Consider the following 17577-nt stretch of genomic DNA (forward strand, 5'->3'; position numbering starts at 1 on the left):
AGGTTAAAGAATTCTTGAATACCATTCACCCAGATTCCTCAAATGTTCATTTTTGTCTCATTTGCTTTTTTTCCCTTTCCCCACACATATTGTTTTTTTCAACTATTTAATTACAAATTGTAGACACGATCACTTTTTGTTCCTAAGTTCATCACTAGTGTGTTTTTCTTAAAAACAAGGATTCTATTATGTAATCATCATACAGTTATCAACATCAGGAAATTAACATTGATCCAGAACTGTTATGACAAAAGTTCTACTGATTTGTATTTATTGTTAATAGGGATCTATTAAATTCTCTAGATATATTGCTAAAAGTATATTTTTAAAATTTTTTCCTCTCCTTTGGGAACATGTAAACTAAATTTCAATTTTTTTGTGCCTTGTGTGTTATCATCTAAATTTAAATTTATATATTTTTTTAAAATTTACTGTTAAGGAATTGAACCAAAACTTAACATCCTTGAAATTGTTAAAACTGCGGAAACTGTTGAAGTCGTAATTGATCCAGATGCCCACCATGCTGAAGCAGAAGCACATCTTGTTGAAGAAGCCCAAGTGATAACTCTTGATGGTACAAAACACATCACAACCATTTCAGATGAAACTTCAGAACAAGTGACAAGATGGGCTGCTGCACTGGAAGGTTATAGGAAAGAACAGGAACGCCTTGGGATTCCCTATGGTAATTAAACTTATAATAATTTCTTAGGTAGACTAATAAGAATTAGTTTGACATAGAGAACATTAGGGTAAGTTTTAATCTATTTTAATTGTAGATTTTGTAAAAAGAATGTTGATTTTTCTCTCTCCGTTTTGAACTGTATCACACTTAAGCGTGTATGATGAATGAATATTGGTGCTGGGAATACATAAAAGTATAAAACAAAATTTCTGCCCTTACCATATTCACAGTATAATTGAAAAGAAAGATGAAAATAGGTAATTGTTATGAAAGGCAATATTAAAGTTGTCAATAGCTTATAGAAACACAACAAGCTATTAGAATCTCAAAGGAATCATAGTGGCCTGAGAAAAAACTGGGGAAGATTTTGTAGAAAAGGACATTGGAGGCCAGAAACATTGGGTGTGAAGCTTAAGCCTGGTAGTATTAATTTAAAAAAGGGCTTCTGGTGTAGTTTAGCAGTAAAGTGCTCCTGGCTTTAATCCCTAGTACTGAGAAAGAAAGGGAGGAAGGGAGGAAAAGAACAAGAAAGAGAAGGAGAGAAAGGAAAGGGAAAAGGAAGGAAATAGTGCTAGGACTAAGCTGAGAGTGTGAGTACAGAGTGGGGAGATTCAAGGATTAAGTGATTGGGGCAATAATCTTGATAAAAATCAGTTGCATTTTCATTATATGTGTAATGAACGCTTTCATGTATATGTGTGCCATGGTGTTAAAAGCTAGGCTCGTGATGGTGCATGAGGAGACAGAGCATACTTTTAAGATCCTTGTTGGGAAAGTAGGGAAGTCTGATATGGAGTAGCAGCTTAGGGCCACTTCTTCATTTGTTGTGTATTCACAGACACATATGTATATGTGTATGTATTGACATGTGTGTATAGTTTTTATGCTAATTTTTTTTCAGTATTTCACATTAAACTACTGAGTATGAAATTCACATTAATGTAATACATATTATTTAGAAGACTAGCCAAAATCAGTCAATATTTATTCTTTTATTAAATACAAATGTTTAAAACATGTTGGGATTGATTATTTTTCTTCCAGTTTGAATAATTTTTTAAAAATACAGATTCATGCTTTTGGCCTTCAAAATTTTCAGATACTAACATTTTAAATGTTACATATACACACAAAAAAATTATTGTAGCTGTATTTCAGAAACAATTGATTTATATCTCTCTATTCAGTTCCATAGTTCTTCCTTAACCCCATTGGTGAGATCCATCACTTACGGTATATCTTGTTTCACTTAAAGAAAGAAAAAAATCTCTTAGGAAAAACAGTAATTCTTTAACCCAACTTTCCAGTCTTCAGCCCTTTACCCCAGGTGCAACTATCTTTTACTTTATTGCTTTTAATCATAATTAACTTCATATCATAGTGGATAAGGTTTCATTTCCTTCCCCATTGCACACAATGATACCTTACCCTTCTCCGTTTTGTAATATTGTTATGCAATTTTTTATTTAAATCATAGTCTTTGTGTGCCTTATAAGTGTTTGTTTATTGTATGATTATATTTACACAACTCTTACTTCTCCTGAAATTCAAAGTTGATTTATTTTTAGTTGATTTATAGGTTTGTCTACAATACCACTTTCTCTCATTTTGAGCTATTTTTGTTCCTGTTGTAAGTGTTTTCCAAATTCTCAGTTGTCTTTAGATCAAGTCTTTTCTATGTCTGCTGCAGAACTGTCATCCTAGTGCTGGTTCTCCCATTTTCCAGGATCTCATATTTTTCCTTTGTCATGGTGAATTTCAGTCTGTTTATGCACTATTCTTATAAAAAGGTACTAAGAAATAGATTTTTTTTCTTTCTTTTGTTGAGCTTTACACATCTAAAACTAACTTTATTATGTTCTCTTTGATAGTTTGGGTATATAATATTAAAGTTGAAAAATGACTTTTCCTCAAAATTTTGATGACCATGTTCCATTATTGTCAAACATTCCAGGGGTATTTTCATCTACTCCTTTATATATCCTGGGCTTTTGTTTGTTTTTTAAATTTTCTGGAGCCTTTTTTTGTCTGCTCCTAATGCCTAGTCTTTGGTTTGGTGAATCTTTTTCATTCATCATAGATTTATGGTTTATGGTGTAAAGTTTCAGTCAGGCCCTATATTATTGAGTATGATAGCCAATAGTCTCATGTATGCACTTGAAATGTGCCTGGTCAGAACTGAGATGGGGTGTAAGTGTGAAATGACCAATTAAATCAATTTTTTTGCACTGATTACATACTTGAACAGTAATATACTTGGATATATTAGATTTAATGTATTATTAAAATGAAATTCACCTACTAGTTTAATGGGCATTATAAAATCTAAAATTGCATTATATTTCTTTTGATCATTATTGATCTAGATAATTGTAGCCTTCAGTTCTAGAGGGTTTTCCTACAGTATTATTTTGATTATTACCTTCTGTGTTTCTGGTTTTTTTTTTGTTGTTTTTTTTTTTTTAACTCTATTGAATGTCCTGGATAGATCCTCTCTGCATTATTTTTCTTCCTTCTTTTTCAACTCTACTACTTTCTAGCAAATGTTTTTGCCTTTAAATTTTAATCTATCTGATTGTTGTTTATTTGGTTTTAGTACTGTGGGTTGAACACCGGATGCTCTATCACACCCAGCCCTTTTTATTTATTTATTTTTTATTTTGAGACAGGTCTCACTAAGTTGCTGAAGCTCGCTTTGAATTTGTAATCCTCCTGCCTCAGCCTTCTGAACTTCTGGGTTTATAGGTGTGCACCTCTGTGCCTAGCCTGATTTTAAATTTTCATTTACAAGGGCTCTTTGGTTCTGTTTGTTCTTTTCCATAACGTTTATTTATATATATAATGTTCTGCTCTCTCTGAATTTTTTTTCTGTTTATTTTTATTTATTGGTTTAAGTCTTTCTCAAATGTTTGAATATTCTTGCCTGTGTATTTACATTCAAAACCAAATAACTTTAAAGCTCATTTGAAGTTCTGAAGGATTTGTTAACTAGATGCTGATAAAAAGAGGTATTGGGTTTTTCATTAAAAGATATTCATATGTGATGTGTGTGGATCTTTTTGTTAGATTTCTTCAACTTGGAGAATGGGCCAAATGCCTGTCAGGAATAGAAGATTGGGATGACTATTAGGATTGATATGTATGTGAGTGCTGCATTCTAAAAGTGGAATGAGAACTGGGACAGGGAGGAGGTGGAGAGGTCTTACTCTTCCATTTGTAGATTTTTATTACTAGGAACTATTCTCCCAATGTCATCTTCATGTTTTTCCTCATTTATAGTGCTTTGGTGTCCACATGTGTGCGATGCTCCTATCTACTTGCCCCAAGAGTGAAGGAGAGGCCATGTAGATTCTAAAACCATATACTTTTAAATCAATCCTCTCAGCTTTAAGTCTTTCCTCTTGCCTGGAGCCACCATGACTGAGCCTATGTAGGAGTTCTGCAAGAAGGAAGGCACTCAATTTCCAGTGGTATCTTTCTGGATGGACATTTAGGTCATGGTTTTTCCCCTTTTCTGTCAAATTGCCTATTTCTGTGCTTATTGTCTTCAAAAAAAAAAACTAGTAGAAATTTCTTATCCACGTCTGTCACTTTATTCTCATGTTCCTCTGATTTTTTTCATCTTTTGAAAGTTCTTTCACTGTCATATTACTGCCTCTGCAGGAAAAGAGACAGAATATGTATTGCCAATTTGGCGTGTTAAACCAGAAGTCCTGATATTATTTCAGAGAAAAGATCAGGCTAATGTTTTCCCCTTTATTGATCTTGATAATTTCTTTTCTAATTTGATGTAAAATGAGCTGTCTTAGACTCTTTAGAGAAATGTAGTTCTGGTGGTTATTCTAGCTGAATAGAATTCCGTTCTTCTGTTGTTTTGAAGTAGTATTCCAGAAATAGATAGCTTGCTTTCTCAGTTACTTTCTGCCTTATTTTTGTTGTTGTTATTGTGGGGGGTTTTTGTTTTGTTTAGTTTTTCATTCTTTGGTTTCTCTTTGTTGTTGTTTCTTTTTTTCTACTTAGCTTGGACCTGAGCTAACTCTTAGCTAACTCTTTCCATTTTCTTGTGTCCCTGTGCTTCTCATTTTTGTTTCTACTTCCAGTCTTCCTTATGTGAGTGCCACTCTCCTGAAAGTAATCCTTGACTAAGTTGAAAAACTCCCAGACTGCATCAGTCCTTTAAACCTCGTCATGAACCCCTTGTACTCAGCTGCTGTTGGTTTGAGGCAAAACTATTTTTAAGCCATTGCTTCTTTCAGCTTGGCCTGTTGTGCTTTCAGTGGATACTTCTTAGCTGTATACTGGTGTTCCTGCACTTAGAATGGATCAGATGCCCCTTTGCTACCTTTTTTTTTTTTTTTTTTTTTTTTTTTTTGGTGTTGCACAGATATAGGGACCATGGAGGTCTTCTAGCTGTTTTGCTGTGTCTTTACCCATGTCTTTTATAGAGTAGGGAATATCTTGTCACCTGGCTTTATTGTAAACATCCATAAGTAGTGATTTTTTTTGTTTTGGGTCCCCCTCCTTGTTATTTTTTTCTATTTTTATGTTATGCATTCAGAGAAATTAATTACCATTTCCTATAATCCTTCTTCACTTCACTTCTTTATATAGAAAATTTTAAGGAAAAAAAAAGATTCTGTGGCTATCCATACTTTCACAGATAGTGTGCTCTACTTAGTGCTGTAATATTTATGCAGTTGACCATCTTTTTCATTTGTGAATTCAGTTAGATAGTAAAATATGATGGAGAAAATGAAATTATCTGAATATACCACATAAGGGCTTGAAAGAATTTACAAGACAAAGGCCTTATATTTATAAGGCTTTAATGTTGGCAGCTGAGTGAGTAAGTAATTAGTATGTTGTATTGTAAGGGATGCCATAAAGGTAAATGCAGGAGCAACTAACCTTTTACAAGAAGGGAAAAGGCGGAAGGTACATTGTTCACATTTTAGAGACTAAAGGTCACTCCCTGGAATCCCCTTGGAATTTTTTTCAAGGCACCAAATCAGACAATGCTATAAAACAATATTTTGAAGTTAGTTAATTTGCTCTGTTCTCTCCAAGATAACCATGTATGTTGTATTTTGTTTTTCTTGATAAAATTCTAGGCTGATATAATACCAAGAGATTCTATCATAAATTTAGAGTGAGCCTGACAAAATGGCACATGCCCGTAATCGCAGCTGCTCAGGAGGCTAAGACAGGATGATGACAAGTTCAAAGCTAGCCTGTGCAATATAGCATGGCCCTGTCTCAAAACAAATCTGTCAATAACAAGAACAACAAAATTAGATTGAGAAATTAAAAAGGAGATAAGAAATACAGTATAAAAATCTTTTCATATAATTTTATTTTGTTGGGAAAAACATCTGTATTTTTTGTGTATGTTTATGTATTGACAAGTTAATTATAAATATAATACCTATAAAGGAACTAGACTAAATATAATATTTTCTTTCTAGATCCTATACAGTGGTCCACAGACCAAGTCCTACATTGGGTGGTTTGGGTAATGAAGGAGTTCAGCATGACTGACATTGACCTCACCACCCTCAACATTTCGGGGAGAGATTTATGTAGCCTCAACCAAGAAGACTTTTTTCAGCGAGTCCCTCGGGGAGAAATTCTCTGGAGTCATCTCGAGCTTCTTCGAAAATGTATAAAATTTAAGAGTTATTATCTGTTTACATTGTACTTTCTTTACAAATTTGTTTTTATCTTAATTGTTAATAACAATAGTAAGTTAATTAAGCAGTAATACTTTTGTTAACTGCATATGGGAGTGCTGACAGCTCTTTGTGTTATCTTCTTTAATCCCTATAATTCTGCCACAAAGCATTACTTTACTTGTTTTTATGTAAGAAAATTAGGCTTTAAAATGCTTCACAAGGTGACAGGGAGAGGCAGAGCTAATATTTTAACCCAGGCTTACATTAGAATTTGAGTTCTTAACTCAGATGCTGTTTTATCAGTCAATTCTTCCATTTTCTGCACATCTTCTAGAAGTTTAAGATCATTTATTCACAGGTAGCTTCTACCTCATTCTCTAATTATTAGTGGGATTAAACATTTTAATTTACTATAGTTGAATAGGGTCTTTAAAGAGAAAGAAGTGTACATCCCACCATCATAAATTGGAAGTCACTAGTTTGTAAATGATTCCACTTTCGTTCCACAAACATTACGGTCAAGTTACTTTGTAGGAAAACTAGAAACTGCGTAGATGCAAAAAAAAAAAAAAAACTCAAATAAATGTAAATTGTTTTGTTTGAATTTTAATCTCATATTTCAGTGACATTACATTTATTAAGACACCTTAACAACAAGCCAATCCTTAATACTATTATTTATATATCTGAGATGCTAGCCAGACCTTCATTATTTTTCAGTTCATAAGTAGGACAAATTCTGACTTTACTTTATAAGTTATGGGTGAAAATGTAATGGTGAATATTTTGTGTGCCATATGCCAAATAAGGGAAGAGCTCTGCTACACAGATTTTTCACAGTCATGTACTGCTTAGCTTTTGCATCTGAGGCGCTTTCTCTGCTGTTGAATGAGAAATGAACTTTGGAGGGAGGCTTTTCTTCATTGTTTATCCACAGTTTTATTCTTGTATGGATTTTTTAAATATTTTTTTTTAAAGTACCAGTTAGGCATGTTAATAATCCCAGTGGCTTTCGAGGCTGAGGCGGGAGGATCAAAGTCAGTCTCAGCAATTCAGCGAGACCCTGTCTCTAAATAAAATATAAAAAGGGACTGAGGGTGTGGCTCAGTGGTAAACTGGGTTCAATCCCTCTTACCAATAAATAAATAAGGTATCACACTAAAATACTGACAACATTTATTGCATTTATAGGGTTTATTTCCAATTTCATTTCTTATAGATAAATAAGTTAAATGTCTTAGTTGAAGCTTTGTCATTGCTTTCTTATATTTTCCTCTGAAGAGCTTTTCAGATGAATAAGGAAAATTCTGAATTGTTTCAGGGTCTTACATTGAAATATGTTCATTTGCAATATTTTTCTTGTAAGAATTCTTAAGGACACAACAACCATAGTGCCTAGACTACAGTTAAGTTTTCCTCAAACTCAAGGTTTCCCTGCTATCTGCTAGATCAATTCTTTGTTGTAGTTCATTCTTTCTGGTTCTCCTATTGTTCTCAACTATAAAGCTCATTCATAGACTTTTCCTAGTTTGGGTAGCAAAAGAGTCTTAGATATTTTTCTATTTCCATGGAACTTGGTCTAAAAGAGAATGGTTCTTCCACAGAAAAGTTCTGCTCTGGAATTGTTGTTTTCAAAAACAGCAAATCCCTACAGCATAGATAAGTGTCTCCAAGAATTTTATCTTTCTTGCTCTGCTTTGACAGGGAAATCCCATGTGGTTTGGGAATCTAACAGCTTAGAATTTATGGAATGAACTGGATGATGTGTGAGGCTACTTCTGGCTGACTCTTTATAATTCACAAGTCTTCTCAGAACCAGAATTCTTTAACCAATCTGGTCCTTCCTGTATAAAGAAGTCTGTAGAATATCTCTGAGACAAAACTATATTTGACCCAGCCTATTATCTGTTCTTCCTCAGTGATCTCAAGAAGAAGCAGTGCTGGAGAGGTAGAGCTTCTTTTGCTGATATGTGTTGATTACCCACCTGAGCTACCACATTCCTACAATTCCTTTTTTTTTTTTTTTTTGGTACAGGGGATTGAATTCAAGGGCACTCAACCACTGAGCCACATCCTTAGCTCTATTTTGTATTTTATTTAGAGACAGAGTCTCATGGAGTTGCTTGTTGCCTCGCTGTTGCTAAGGCTGGCTTTGAACTCAGGATCCCCGTCTCAGCCTCTGGAGCCTGTAGGATTACAGGCGTGTGCCACTGTTCTGGCAAGTTCCTTTTGTGTTGAAACTTTATCCAGGTTTTGCTATACTTGCAGGGGGTTAATTAGGAAATGTCCCAATACTGCCAATTCTAATGTGCTTCTGTGTCACCCAAGGCAACGGTCTAATTTTGCTGAGGGTGTTCTTTAAGAAAAAGAATTCTTTATACCTTTAGTATATAATGTTTTTTAATAAAATGGATTTATATTCCCCAGAGCTTTGCCTCTAAGGAATATGCTTCCTTCATGCACAGTCAAGATTTTGAAGCTTCAGGGGAAATATTATACTCAGAATATCTATATGCTCGTGGACTAAGCTTTCTAAAACCCTTCTCTTTCTTGTGTTCTGTCTTCTGTCTTCTGTTTTCTGTCTTCCCAGGACCAAACTCATGGATGAGAATTAAGGCATTAGGGGCTGATTTTACAGTTTGGTCACACCTAGGCTGTGTTACTTTCTCCTTGACTTCTTTTGAGGATAATGAACCTCTATTCATTTTAGTCACAAATGAAACAATTTGAATTTCAATAATACTTTTTCCTCTTTCATATACTTACGTAAAATTCTAGGGAGAATCAACCATAAACATATAGAGCACAATTTTTTCATGTCACTGGTTGTTCACAAAGTCAAGTCACACCATTCATGCACTTAGGGTAATGATGTCCATCTCATTCCACCATCTTTCCTACCCCCATTCCCCCTCCCTTCTCCTCCCTCCCTCCTCCTTTTTGCCCTGTGTAAAGTTTCTCCATTTCTCTCGTGCTCCACCCCCCATTCTCCATTATGGATCATCATCCACATATCAGAGAAAACTTTCAGCCTTTGGTTTTTTTGGGATTAGCTTACTTCACCTTAGCATAGTATTCTCTAAACTCCATATATATTACCTGTAAATGCCATGATTTTATTCTCTTTTAATGCTGAGTAATATTCCATTGTGTATATATAATACATTTTCTCTATACATTCATCTACTGAAGAGCATCTAGATTTGGTCCTCAGTTCAGCTATTGTGAATTGTGCTGCTATAAACATTGATGTGGCTGTGTCACTGTAGTATTCTATTTTTGAGTCCGTTGGGTATAGACTGAGGAGTGGGATAGCTGGGTCAAATGGTGATTCCATTTTAAGTTTTGCAAGGGCTCTCCATACTGCTTTCCGGATTGGTTGCACCAATTTCAGTCCCACCAACAATGTACCAGTGTGCCTTTTCCCCACATCCTCTCCAACACTTATTGTTGCTTGTAGTTTTGATAACTGCCATTCTGACTGGAGTGAGTTGAAATCTTAGATTAGTTTTGATTTGCATTTCTCTAATTACTAGAGCTGTTGAACATTTTTTCATACATTTGTTGATTGATTTTATATCACCTTCCAAGAAGTGTCTATTCAGTTCCTTGGCCCATTTACTGATTGGGTTGTTTTTTTGGTGTTTTTTGAATTCTTAATATATATATTAGAGATTAGTGCTCTATCTGATATGCATGTGGTAAAAATTTGCTCTCATCCTGTAGGCTCTCTGTTTACCTGATTCTTTTGCTGAGAAGAAGCTTTTCAGTTTGGGATTTAGACTTCTTGTTAGGTCCTCAGCCTTTCTTGGAATGGCACCCTTAATAGAGTCTGGTTGGTATCCTAGGTCCCAGGACTCACTGAGATCCTAGAATGATTACTTCTGAGTTCAGTTTGACTATCAAAATCTACTATCATGTATAACCAGAAAGAACCAAGAAATGTTTTAAAAGCAGCATAGTTAACAGTGGACTCCAAATGGACCTGGTAGTAGAAACTGAGATTCACAATTATTGTTTGACAGATAAAGAATAACATTTAAGCAAGGAATATAACAGATGAGTAATGCATGGTTCTGTAAAGGGCTATGTTAGGGCCTTGTGTAACATAACTCTTATTTTGAAAGCTTTATTTGTAAACGTTAAATTATTTAATTTCATTGTGATGTATAGGACTGCTATAATTTTATTTAAAGGTAGATATTTTAATAGATTATTCTGAGCAAGTTTTGGTGGAAATGTATATCTAAATAATTTCAGTTTGCTGTATATTCTCTCTTGGTGTTCTTACTGTTTTTTACATGACTTCATGTAGATAAATTGATTTAGAAGAACTTTTTTAGAAGAACTTTTAGAAGAACTTTTTTAGAAGAATTTTAGAAGAAATTTAGAAGAATTTTTAGAAGAACTTTTCTGAACACTATGAGAATGTTGAGTCTCTCTGTGATCCTTCCCTTAAAAGATACCTTTGCCTTTTAAAATGACTATCAGGAGTTTTTCAAGTATTTATAAGTTTCATGTCTTTAGTATTTGGATTTTTTGTTTAGTTGGTTTTGGTTTTAATTATGGAACTCACTTTAAAAGGATTTTGTTTATTAAGTTGAATTTTATTGGATTGGAATTTTTATTTCTAGTTTTGAATGAAAACTTTTTTTGTGTGTGTTCTTCAGATGTGCTGGCAAGCCAAGAACAGCAGATGAATGAGATAGTTACAATTGATCAACGTGAGTATTCATGCCCATAATATTGGTCCACTGAATCATTAAGAAATCTTTTGATGGGCACGGTGCTACCCACCTATGATTCCATTGACTAGCGTGGCTGAGGCACAAGGATCAATCGCAAGTTGAAGACCAGCCTCAGCAACTTATCGAGGGCCCTAAGCAACTCAATGAGATCCTATCTCAAAATAAAAACAAATAAATAAAATGGACTGGTAAAGCACCTGTGGGTTCAATCCCCAGTACCAAATAGAAGAAAAAAAAGACTTTTTTTTTTAATTACTGCAAGGTAGTAAACATTTTTTATGAAAGATTTTTAGATATACAGAAAAATAAAGTATAACACCTGTGTATCCCATAAGAAATAAAATATGTCAGATTTACCTGTTGTAGATTCCATTTTCTTCCAACGAAAGAACTATCATCAACTTAAGGTTTACAATTTACATAATTTGATTTCTACTAACTATGTTACCATAAACTTTATAGCATTGTTTTGCACATGTTTTAAGGTTTTAGGTGAAGTAGTATTATATTGTGCATATCCTTCTGTAACCTAGCTTTTTTTTTAACATTTATGAGACTAATCTTTATGAATAGTTACAGCTTGACTTCATTTGTTTTCATTGCTGAATAGTATTTTTTAAAATGTATGAACGTCATTGAATTGAGTATTTGTAAGATAGTGTCACAGGGTTTCTACCCTTTCAACCTTAGTAGGTAGTGCCACAGTTTTTCTCAAAGTGGTTATATGACTTTGTCTTGTTACTAGAAGTGTAATGTATGTTATTTGTCCAAATTTTCTCCAACATGTTATGCAATTTTTATTAATAAATATTTAGAAACAAATGTTTTTATAATTCTTTGCCTAATATCTATACTGTTATTTCAAAAATAAAGAGGCTAACTCTTCATTGTTAAGATTTTCAGATATTAATGCAAATATACCTCATTCTCTGAAATTGTATAAGTTTGATTCAAAACTGTTGTGAATTAAGTCTTGTGTTGATGTAATTAGAAGAACATTAATTAAATTGATTGCATTTAAGGTCATTCAAGAATTGTTTTTACTACTTGTATTGGAAGAAAAAATTTCTCCCTTTTCTTGCAGCTGTGCAGATTATTCCAGCATCAGTGCAGTCTGCTACTCCAACTACTATTAAAGTTATAAATAGTAGTGCAAAAGCAGCTAAAGTACAAAGAGCCCCAAGGATTTCAGGGGAAGATAGAAGCTCACCTGGAAACAGAACAGGTATTTTTGCATTAACAGGTACTTATAAAATTAGTTATATTTTACTGTATGAAAATGTTAATATGGACTATTCTTTGGGCAGTATTTCACATTATTTTGTGAAAACAAAGATTTTGTTTTGTTGCCTCTGAGATCTGAACCAGGGCATCTGTGTGTTGCCTGTGTCTTGTGTTAATTTGTAACACTATGGACAATAACTTGTCTGTCTTGTTAATTTAGGAAACAATGGTCAAATCCAACTATGGCAGTTTTTGTTAGAACTTCTTACTGATAAGGATGCTCGAGACTGTATTTCTTGGGTTGGTGATGAAGGCGAGTTTAAGTTAAATCAACCAGAACTTGTTGCACAAAAATGGGGACAACGCAAAAACAAGCCTACGATGAACTATGAGAAGCTCAGTCGTGCATTAAGGTTAGCATTTATTGCTTCTTTTTTCCAATATCAAGTCTTTCTAAAAGGTAATTTCATATTCTAGTTGTAAACATTTTATGTAATGATACTAATTATTTGGCTTGTTTATAGATGTTATGTATTTTTAAAAAGCTAAAATTTGTATGTTATGTTAAAAATGACTCTTTAAAAAGATCTTATTAATAACTTTGAGGTACATAAAGTATTTTGAAAATCGTTTTTATCTGATTTAAAAGCATATAGTATGCTGTTCAAAACGAGTGTGTTTAATATTTGAGATTTTATCATTTGCATATCAGATAGATGCTGTCATTTACATAGCTAAAATGATCGAATATAAATTTCTTAACAAATATACAATTACTGTCTCTTTTAGAATTAGATGCAAAATATTGTTTCCTTTTTTTTAATTTTTCTTTTCTAAGTCTGCTTAAATGTAAATATCCAACCTTTACATTGATAAAATTGGAAGAGTATAAAATGGTTTGGTATAGTGGTATGAATTCTCTCTCTCCCTCTCTCTTTTTTTTTTTTTTTTTTTCTTGAGTCAGTCTCCTTATGTTGCCCAGGCTGGGCTCTATATTGTGATCCTTCTGCCCTATCCTCCCAAGTATCTGAGATGACAGGTGTGTGCTACCATGCCCAACTTACTAGTATAAAATTTCTATCAGAAATTATAAAATAGATTAGAATAGGAAACCCAAATATAACCAAGAACATATTACATTTGATTTAAAGAAATATGACAGTGGGAACATACGAAGAAAATTTACTTTTCAGTCAGCAGTGGTCGGGTAATTGGCCACTCGTTTGGGGACTAAGGGAGCCAGATGACACCTGACTGCTCCCTTGTATCATACCAAACATCAGTTCCATGTAGCTTGATGATGCAAAATAGGAAAACATCTAGTGACACTTTCATGATTGCAGGTAACAGGTAGAAATATTTAAACAATTGAAAGCACCGACCTGACCATAAGAGAAAAGGTCAATAAAACTTGGCTATATTTAAATTAAGAATTTCTGGTCATCAAAAGCCATCATTATTAAGAGTTGGGACTGTAGCTCATTTGGTAGAATGCTTGCCTAGCATGTGTGAAGCACTGGGTTCGATCCTTAGAACCACATAAAAATAAAATAAAGGTATCGTGTCCATCTACTATAAAAAAAAATTTTAAAGCCATCATTAAGAGTATAAAAAGCAAGCCACTCATATGTGTCATAAGAATTATATCTGAAATATCTGAAGAATCTTAAAATCAATAAGGAAAATTTTTTGTAAATGGGCAAAAGATTTAAGTAGATAATTCAGTTGAGAGATTATTCAGGTGGCCAATAAATACATGCAAAGATGCACCACTTTGTTAGTAATTATGGAAATGAGGTTTGAAATCACAGTAAAATTGTATAGCACATTCTAGGGCCAGGATAATCACAGTTAAGATCACCAGTACCAAGTGTTGATGAGGATATGGAGCAGTGGGCATGCTGCCACACTTTGGTAGGAATGTATAACCTATAACCCAGCAGTTGCTCTTTTTTTTTTTTTTTTTAAGTTGTAGATGGACTCAACACCTTTATTTTTTTTGTTTATTTTTACGTGGTGCTGAGGATCGAATCCAGTGCCTCACACATGCTAGGCAAGTGCTCTACCACTGAGCCACCACTGTCTGTCAAGTAGATACCTGAAAAAAAGTGTTCATGAATGCCCTCACACATGCTTATAGCTGCTTGCTAGAATATTTCCAAATCAGAAATAAACCAAATATCTTAGCAGTAGAGGGGATAAATAAGTTGTAGTATATTCATACAATTAAGTACTTTGCATTTATGAAAGTGAACTACTGCTAGAGTGATATTGAGAAACTCACAAACATAATGTTCAGAAAAGAAATCCATACTTTATGAACTCATTTATTTAGTACAGTTTTAAAAAAAAACAGTTAAAGTAAACTATCACAGTTAGGGATACATATTGAGGTGATTAAAAAAAATAAGCAGTGAAATTACTCTCAGGAAGCAGGCTTGTGTTTACCTTTTAGAGTAGGAGGGATGGTTATTGGGAAGGCACATGGGAGATTCTAGGTGCTGTTATTGTTTGTTTAGAACTGGGTTGATAGAATGTTCACTTTGTAATAAATCACTGAGCAATTAACTTTGTGTCTTTTGTGTTATGTAATTCACAATTAAAAAGGTTTAAAAAGAATTCAAGTTTAAAAAGAAAGAAAATCACATCCATGAAAATACAAGTATTGTGAACCTTTCCACTTTTTCATTTTAGGGAAAGAACAAATGCAATGAATGCTACTATATATAGTTCTATGATGCATCAACTAGATTGAAGAAAGGAAATATTAAGTAAAATGAAAATCTGTGCATGTGCATGTTTTCTTTAACCTCTAGGAAATATGGTATCAATTCCATTTTCCACTTAGGTGAAACCACTTTCCTTCTCGATTTTCCTTTTATTCCTGTGTCTGTTATTGCCTCCTAGTATATTAATGTAGGAATTATCTTAAATTGAAATGCTTATAGCATTTAAAAGTGCATGACAAGAAATTGGTGGTTTTGTAGGCTGAGATCCAAATTCTGTATTAATGCTATGACAAAAAAGAAAACACAGGACTTTGCCCAAATGTGTTAATATCTTTTACTAGGAAATCTAGCTAACTGTTACACTCTTGCTATTCCGGAATTGGGGAGAGATGGCATAATTTGCTATATATAGATCAATCTTTTGATTAATGGATTATTAATTAAGCCTAAGTGACTTTTAGAATAAAATCCTGCTAACTGTATTAGCTTATATCACAGGTACATTGCAAATAGTTGTTCCTTTTGTTGATAGTTCTTTGTCAATGAGCAGTGTGGATGTGTAACCAACGTGATTCTGCAATCTGCATTTGGGGTAAAATTGGGAGTTCATAACCCACTTCAATCTAATGTATGAAATATGATATGTCAAGAGCTTTGTAATGTTGTGAACAACCAATAAAAAAAATAAAATTAAAAAAAAAATGAGCAGTGCAATTTTAAGATAAGGGCTTCACAATCTGCCAGCCCAGAAAAGAGCTTGACTTCTCTTTTTTTCCCTCTGTTGTTCAGATTATCAGTGCATAGTGGTAAGTCTTGTTTTCCAAAGTAAAGACAAATCCACTCCTTTTTCCATCTCCATAGGAAGCAACAGCGAGCTAGAATTCTAGAATGATTTCCTCAAATCTGTTTATATAAGGGTTAGAAACATTGTTTCTTTATAATATCCACTTCCTGTTTTTCTGTATTCTCTGATCTTCAAATCCTTTTACTTATTCATTTGAAACCCCTATTGGTTTTGGATGATTTCGCTGAAATTGAGAAAGCCTTTGTATAGTAAAATGATAAATTTAAAGGTAAATCTACATTATAATAGAATTTACACAATTCACAGAAGAGAAGTGGACATCCAACAATCCGTAGAATATGTAAACCAGTTTTTTAATTGTCTGGATTCTTACTTATTAACATAGCATACATTTTTTAGAGGGCTAACTATGTGCCAGTCATTGTGTGCTAAGCACTTCACAAAGATTATCTCATAATCCTCAATAATTCTGTTAGGGTAAGTACTGTTTTTAATCTCATTTTATATGTGAGGAATAAAAAGTTAGAGATAATTTGATTTTCCTGTGGTCCCAAAGGCAGTAAGTCCAAATGCTGGGTTTTGAATCTTGATTTTTGACTCAAAAACCCTGTTAGCATCTTCTGCCATTCATAGGACTTTGTTTTTCTTGTTGTATTTAATAATTATGTTTGATTTAAATCAGTGTTTGATCAGTTGTTGAAAATTTGCTTTGAAAGTTTGGTGTTACTTCAGTGTTAACTGCTATTGTGGTAAGTGTAGTAACTCTTCTAGGCTTCTGCTTATGAAATATTCTGTGAATTCTAAGAAGTCTTAATTCTTCATTTTTTCATAGTTCTAATGTGTTTCTCTCTTTTTAAAGGTATTATTATGATGGGGACATGATTTGTAAAGTTCAAGGAAAGAGATTTGTGTACAAGTTTGTCTGTGACTTGAAGACTCTTATTGGATACAGTGCAGCAGAATTGAACCGTTTGGTCACAGAATGTGAACAGAAGAAACTTGCAAAGATGCAGCTCCATGGAATTGCCCAACCAGTCACAGCAGTAGCTCTGGCTGCTGCTTCTCTACAAACAGAAAAGGATAACTGAGACCCAGGACCTTCTGGGAGTCTAAGGTCTTTCTTAAATATCTAGAGCAAGCATCGCTCTTACCTTTATTACTGAATTTGAATCTTCTTTTATTTCTAGATTGTACAATCTGATGCATGATTTTTTTATAAATATTTCATACTCTTGTGAATTTGGATCTTTTTACTTTGAGCATATATTTTAGAATATGTGTATGTTAAAGGATCACCACAATGTTATACGCTTGAAAGCAGCTTCATTGTGGGATAGTTTGTTAACAGGAAAGCTAAACTGGTCAGTATTAATGTCTAGCCCTACCAAAAATAACCAGTAGCATCTGAAGATGAAACATAAATGAAGTACTCCAGGAAGCAGTCTGGCTTAACTATTTTTGAAAATATAACTGTTTCCTCTCTCTGCTGCTTTAGATGTTGCTTTACATAGAACCAGAAAAATAGATTTCTCAGCTAAAGCATGTGTGCCTGTTTCATCTAATCAAGCAGAGCTAAAATATTCAAATCAATTAAAATTATAATAATATTAATAAATTACTAAGCTAAGAGTATCAGGTTATTAAGGTAATTTATATATTTGCAAGTAAAGGACAATAGGAAGTTGACTAGCAAAGAGCAATGCTAAAGAAGGAG

General features: G+C 33.5%; 1 protein-coding gene across 5 annotated transcripts in view; it reads left to right on the top strand.

Annotated features, from left to right (window-relative positions):
• The window catches only part of Gabpa (GA binding protein transcription factor subunit alpha), a 30380-nt gene extending 13142 nt beyond the window's left edge, over positions 1–17238 (top strand). For 3 of the 5 annotated variants that reach the window (XM_026411711.2, XM_026411695.2, XM_026411702.2), the window contains exons 5-10: positions 440–685; positions 6151–6345; positions 11028–11081; positions 12190–12330; positions 12550–12742; positions 16723–17238. In XM_026411711.2, coding sequence (XP_026267496.1) covers positions 440–685; positions 6151–6345; positions 11028–11081; positions 12190–12330; positions 12550–12742; positions 16723–16951 — 1058 coding nt within the window. In that variant the 3' untranslated portion in view covers positions 16952–17238. Of the gene's footprint in view, positions 1–439; positions 686–6150; positions 6346–11027; positions 11082–12189; positions 12331–12549; positions 12743–13293; positions 13369–15023; positions 15101–16722 lie in introns of those variants that run through there. The other 2 variants (XM_026411720.2, XM_077795379.1) reach the window with 2 other exon arrangements.
• The last annotated feature ends 339 nt before the right edge of the window (positions 17239–17577 follow it).

This window comes from Urocitellus parryii, chromosome 2 (genome assembly GCF_045843805.1).
Source record: "Urocitellus parryii isolate mUroPar1 chromosome 2, mUroPar1.hap1, whole genome shotgun sequence".
Lineage (NCBI taxonomy): Eukaryota > Metazoa > Chordata > Mammalia > Rodentia > Sciuridae > Urocitellus > Urocitellus parryii.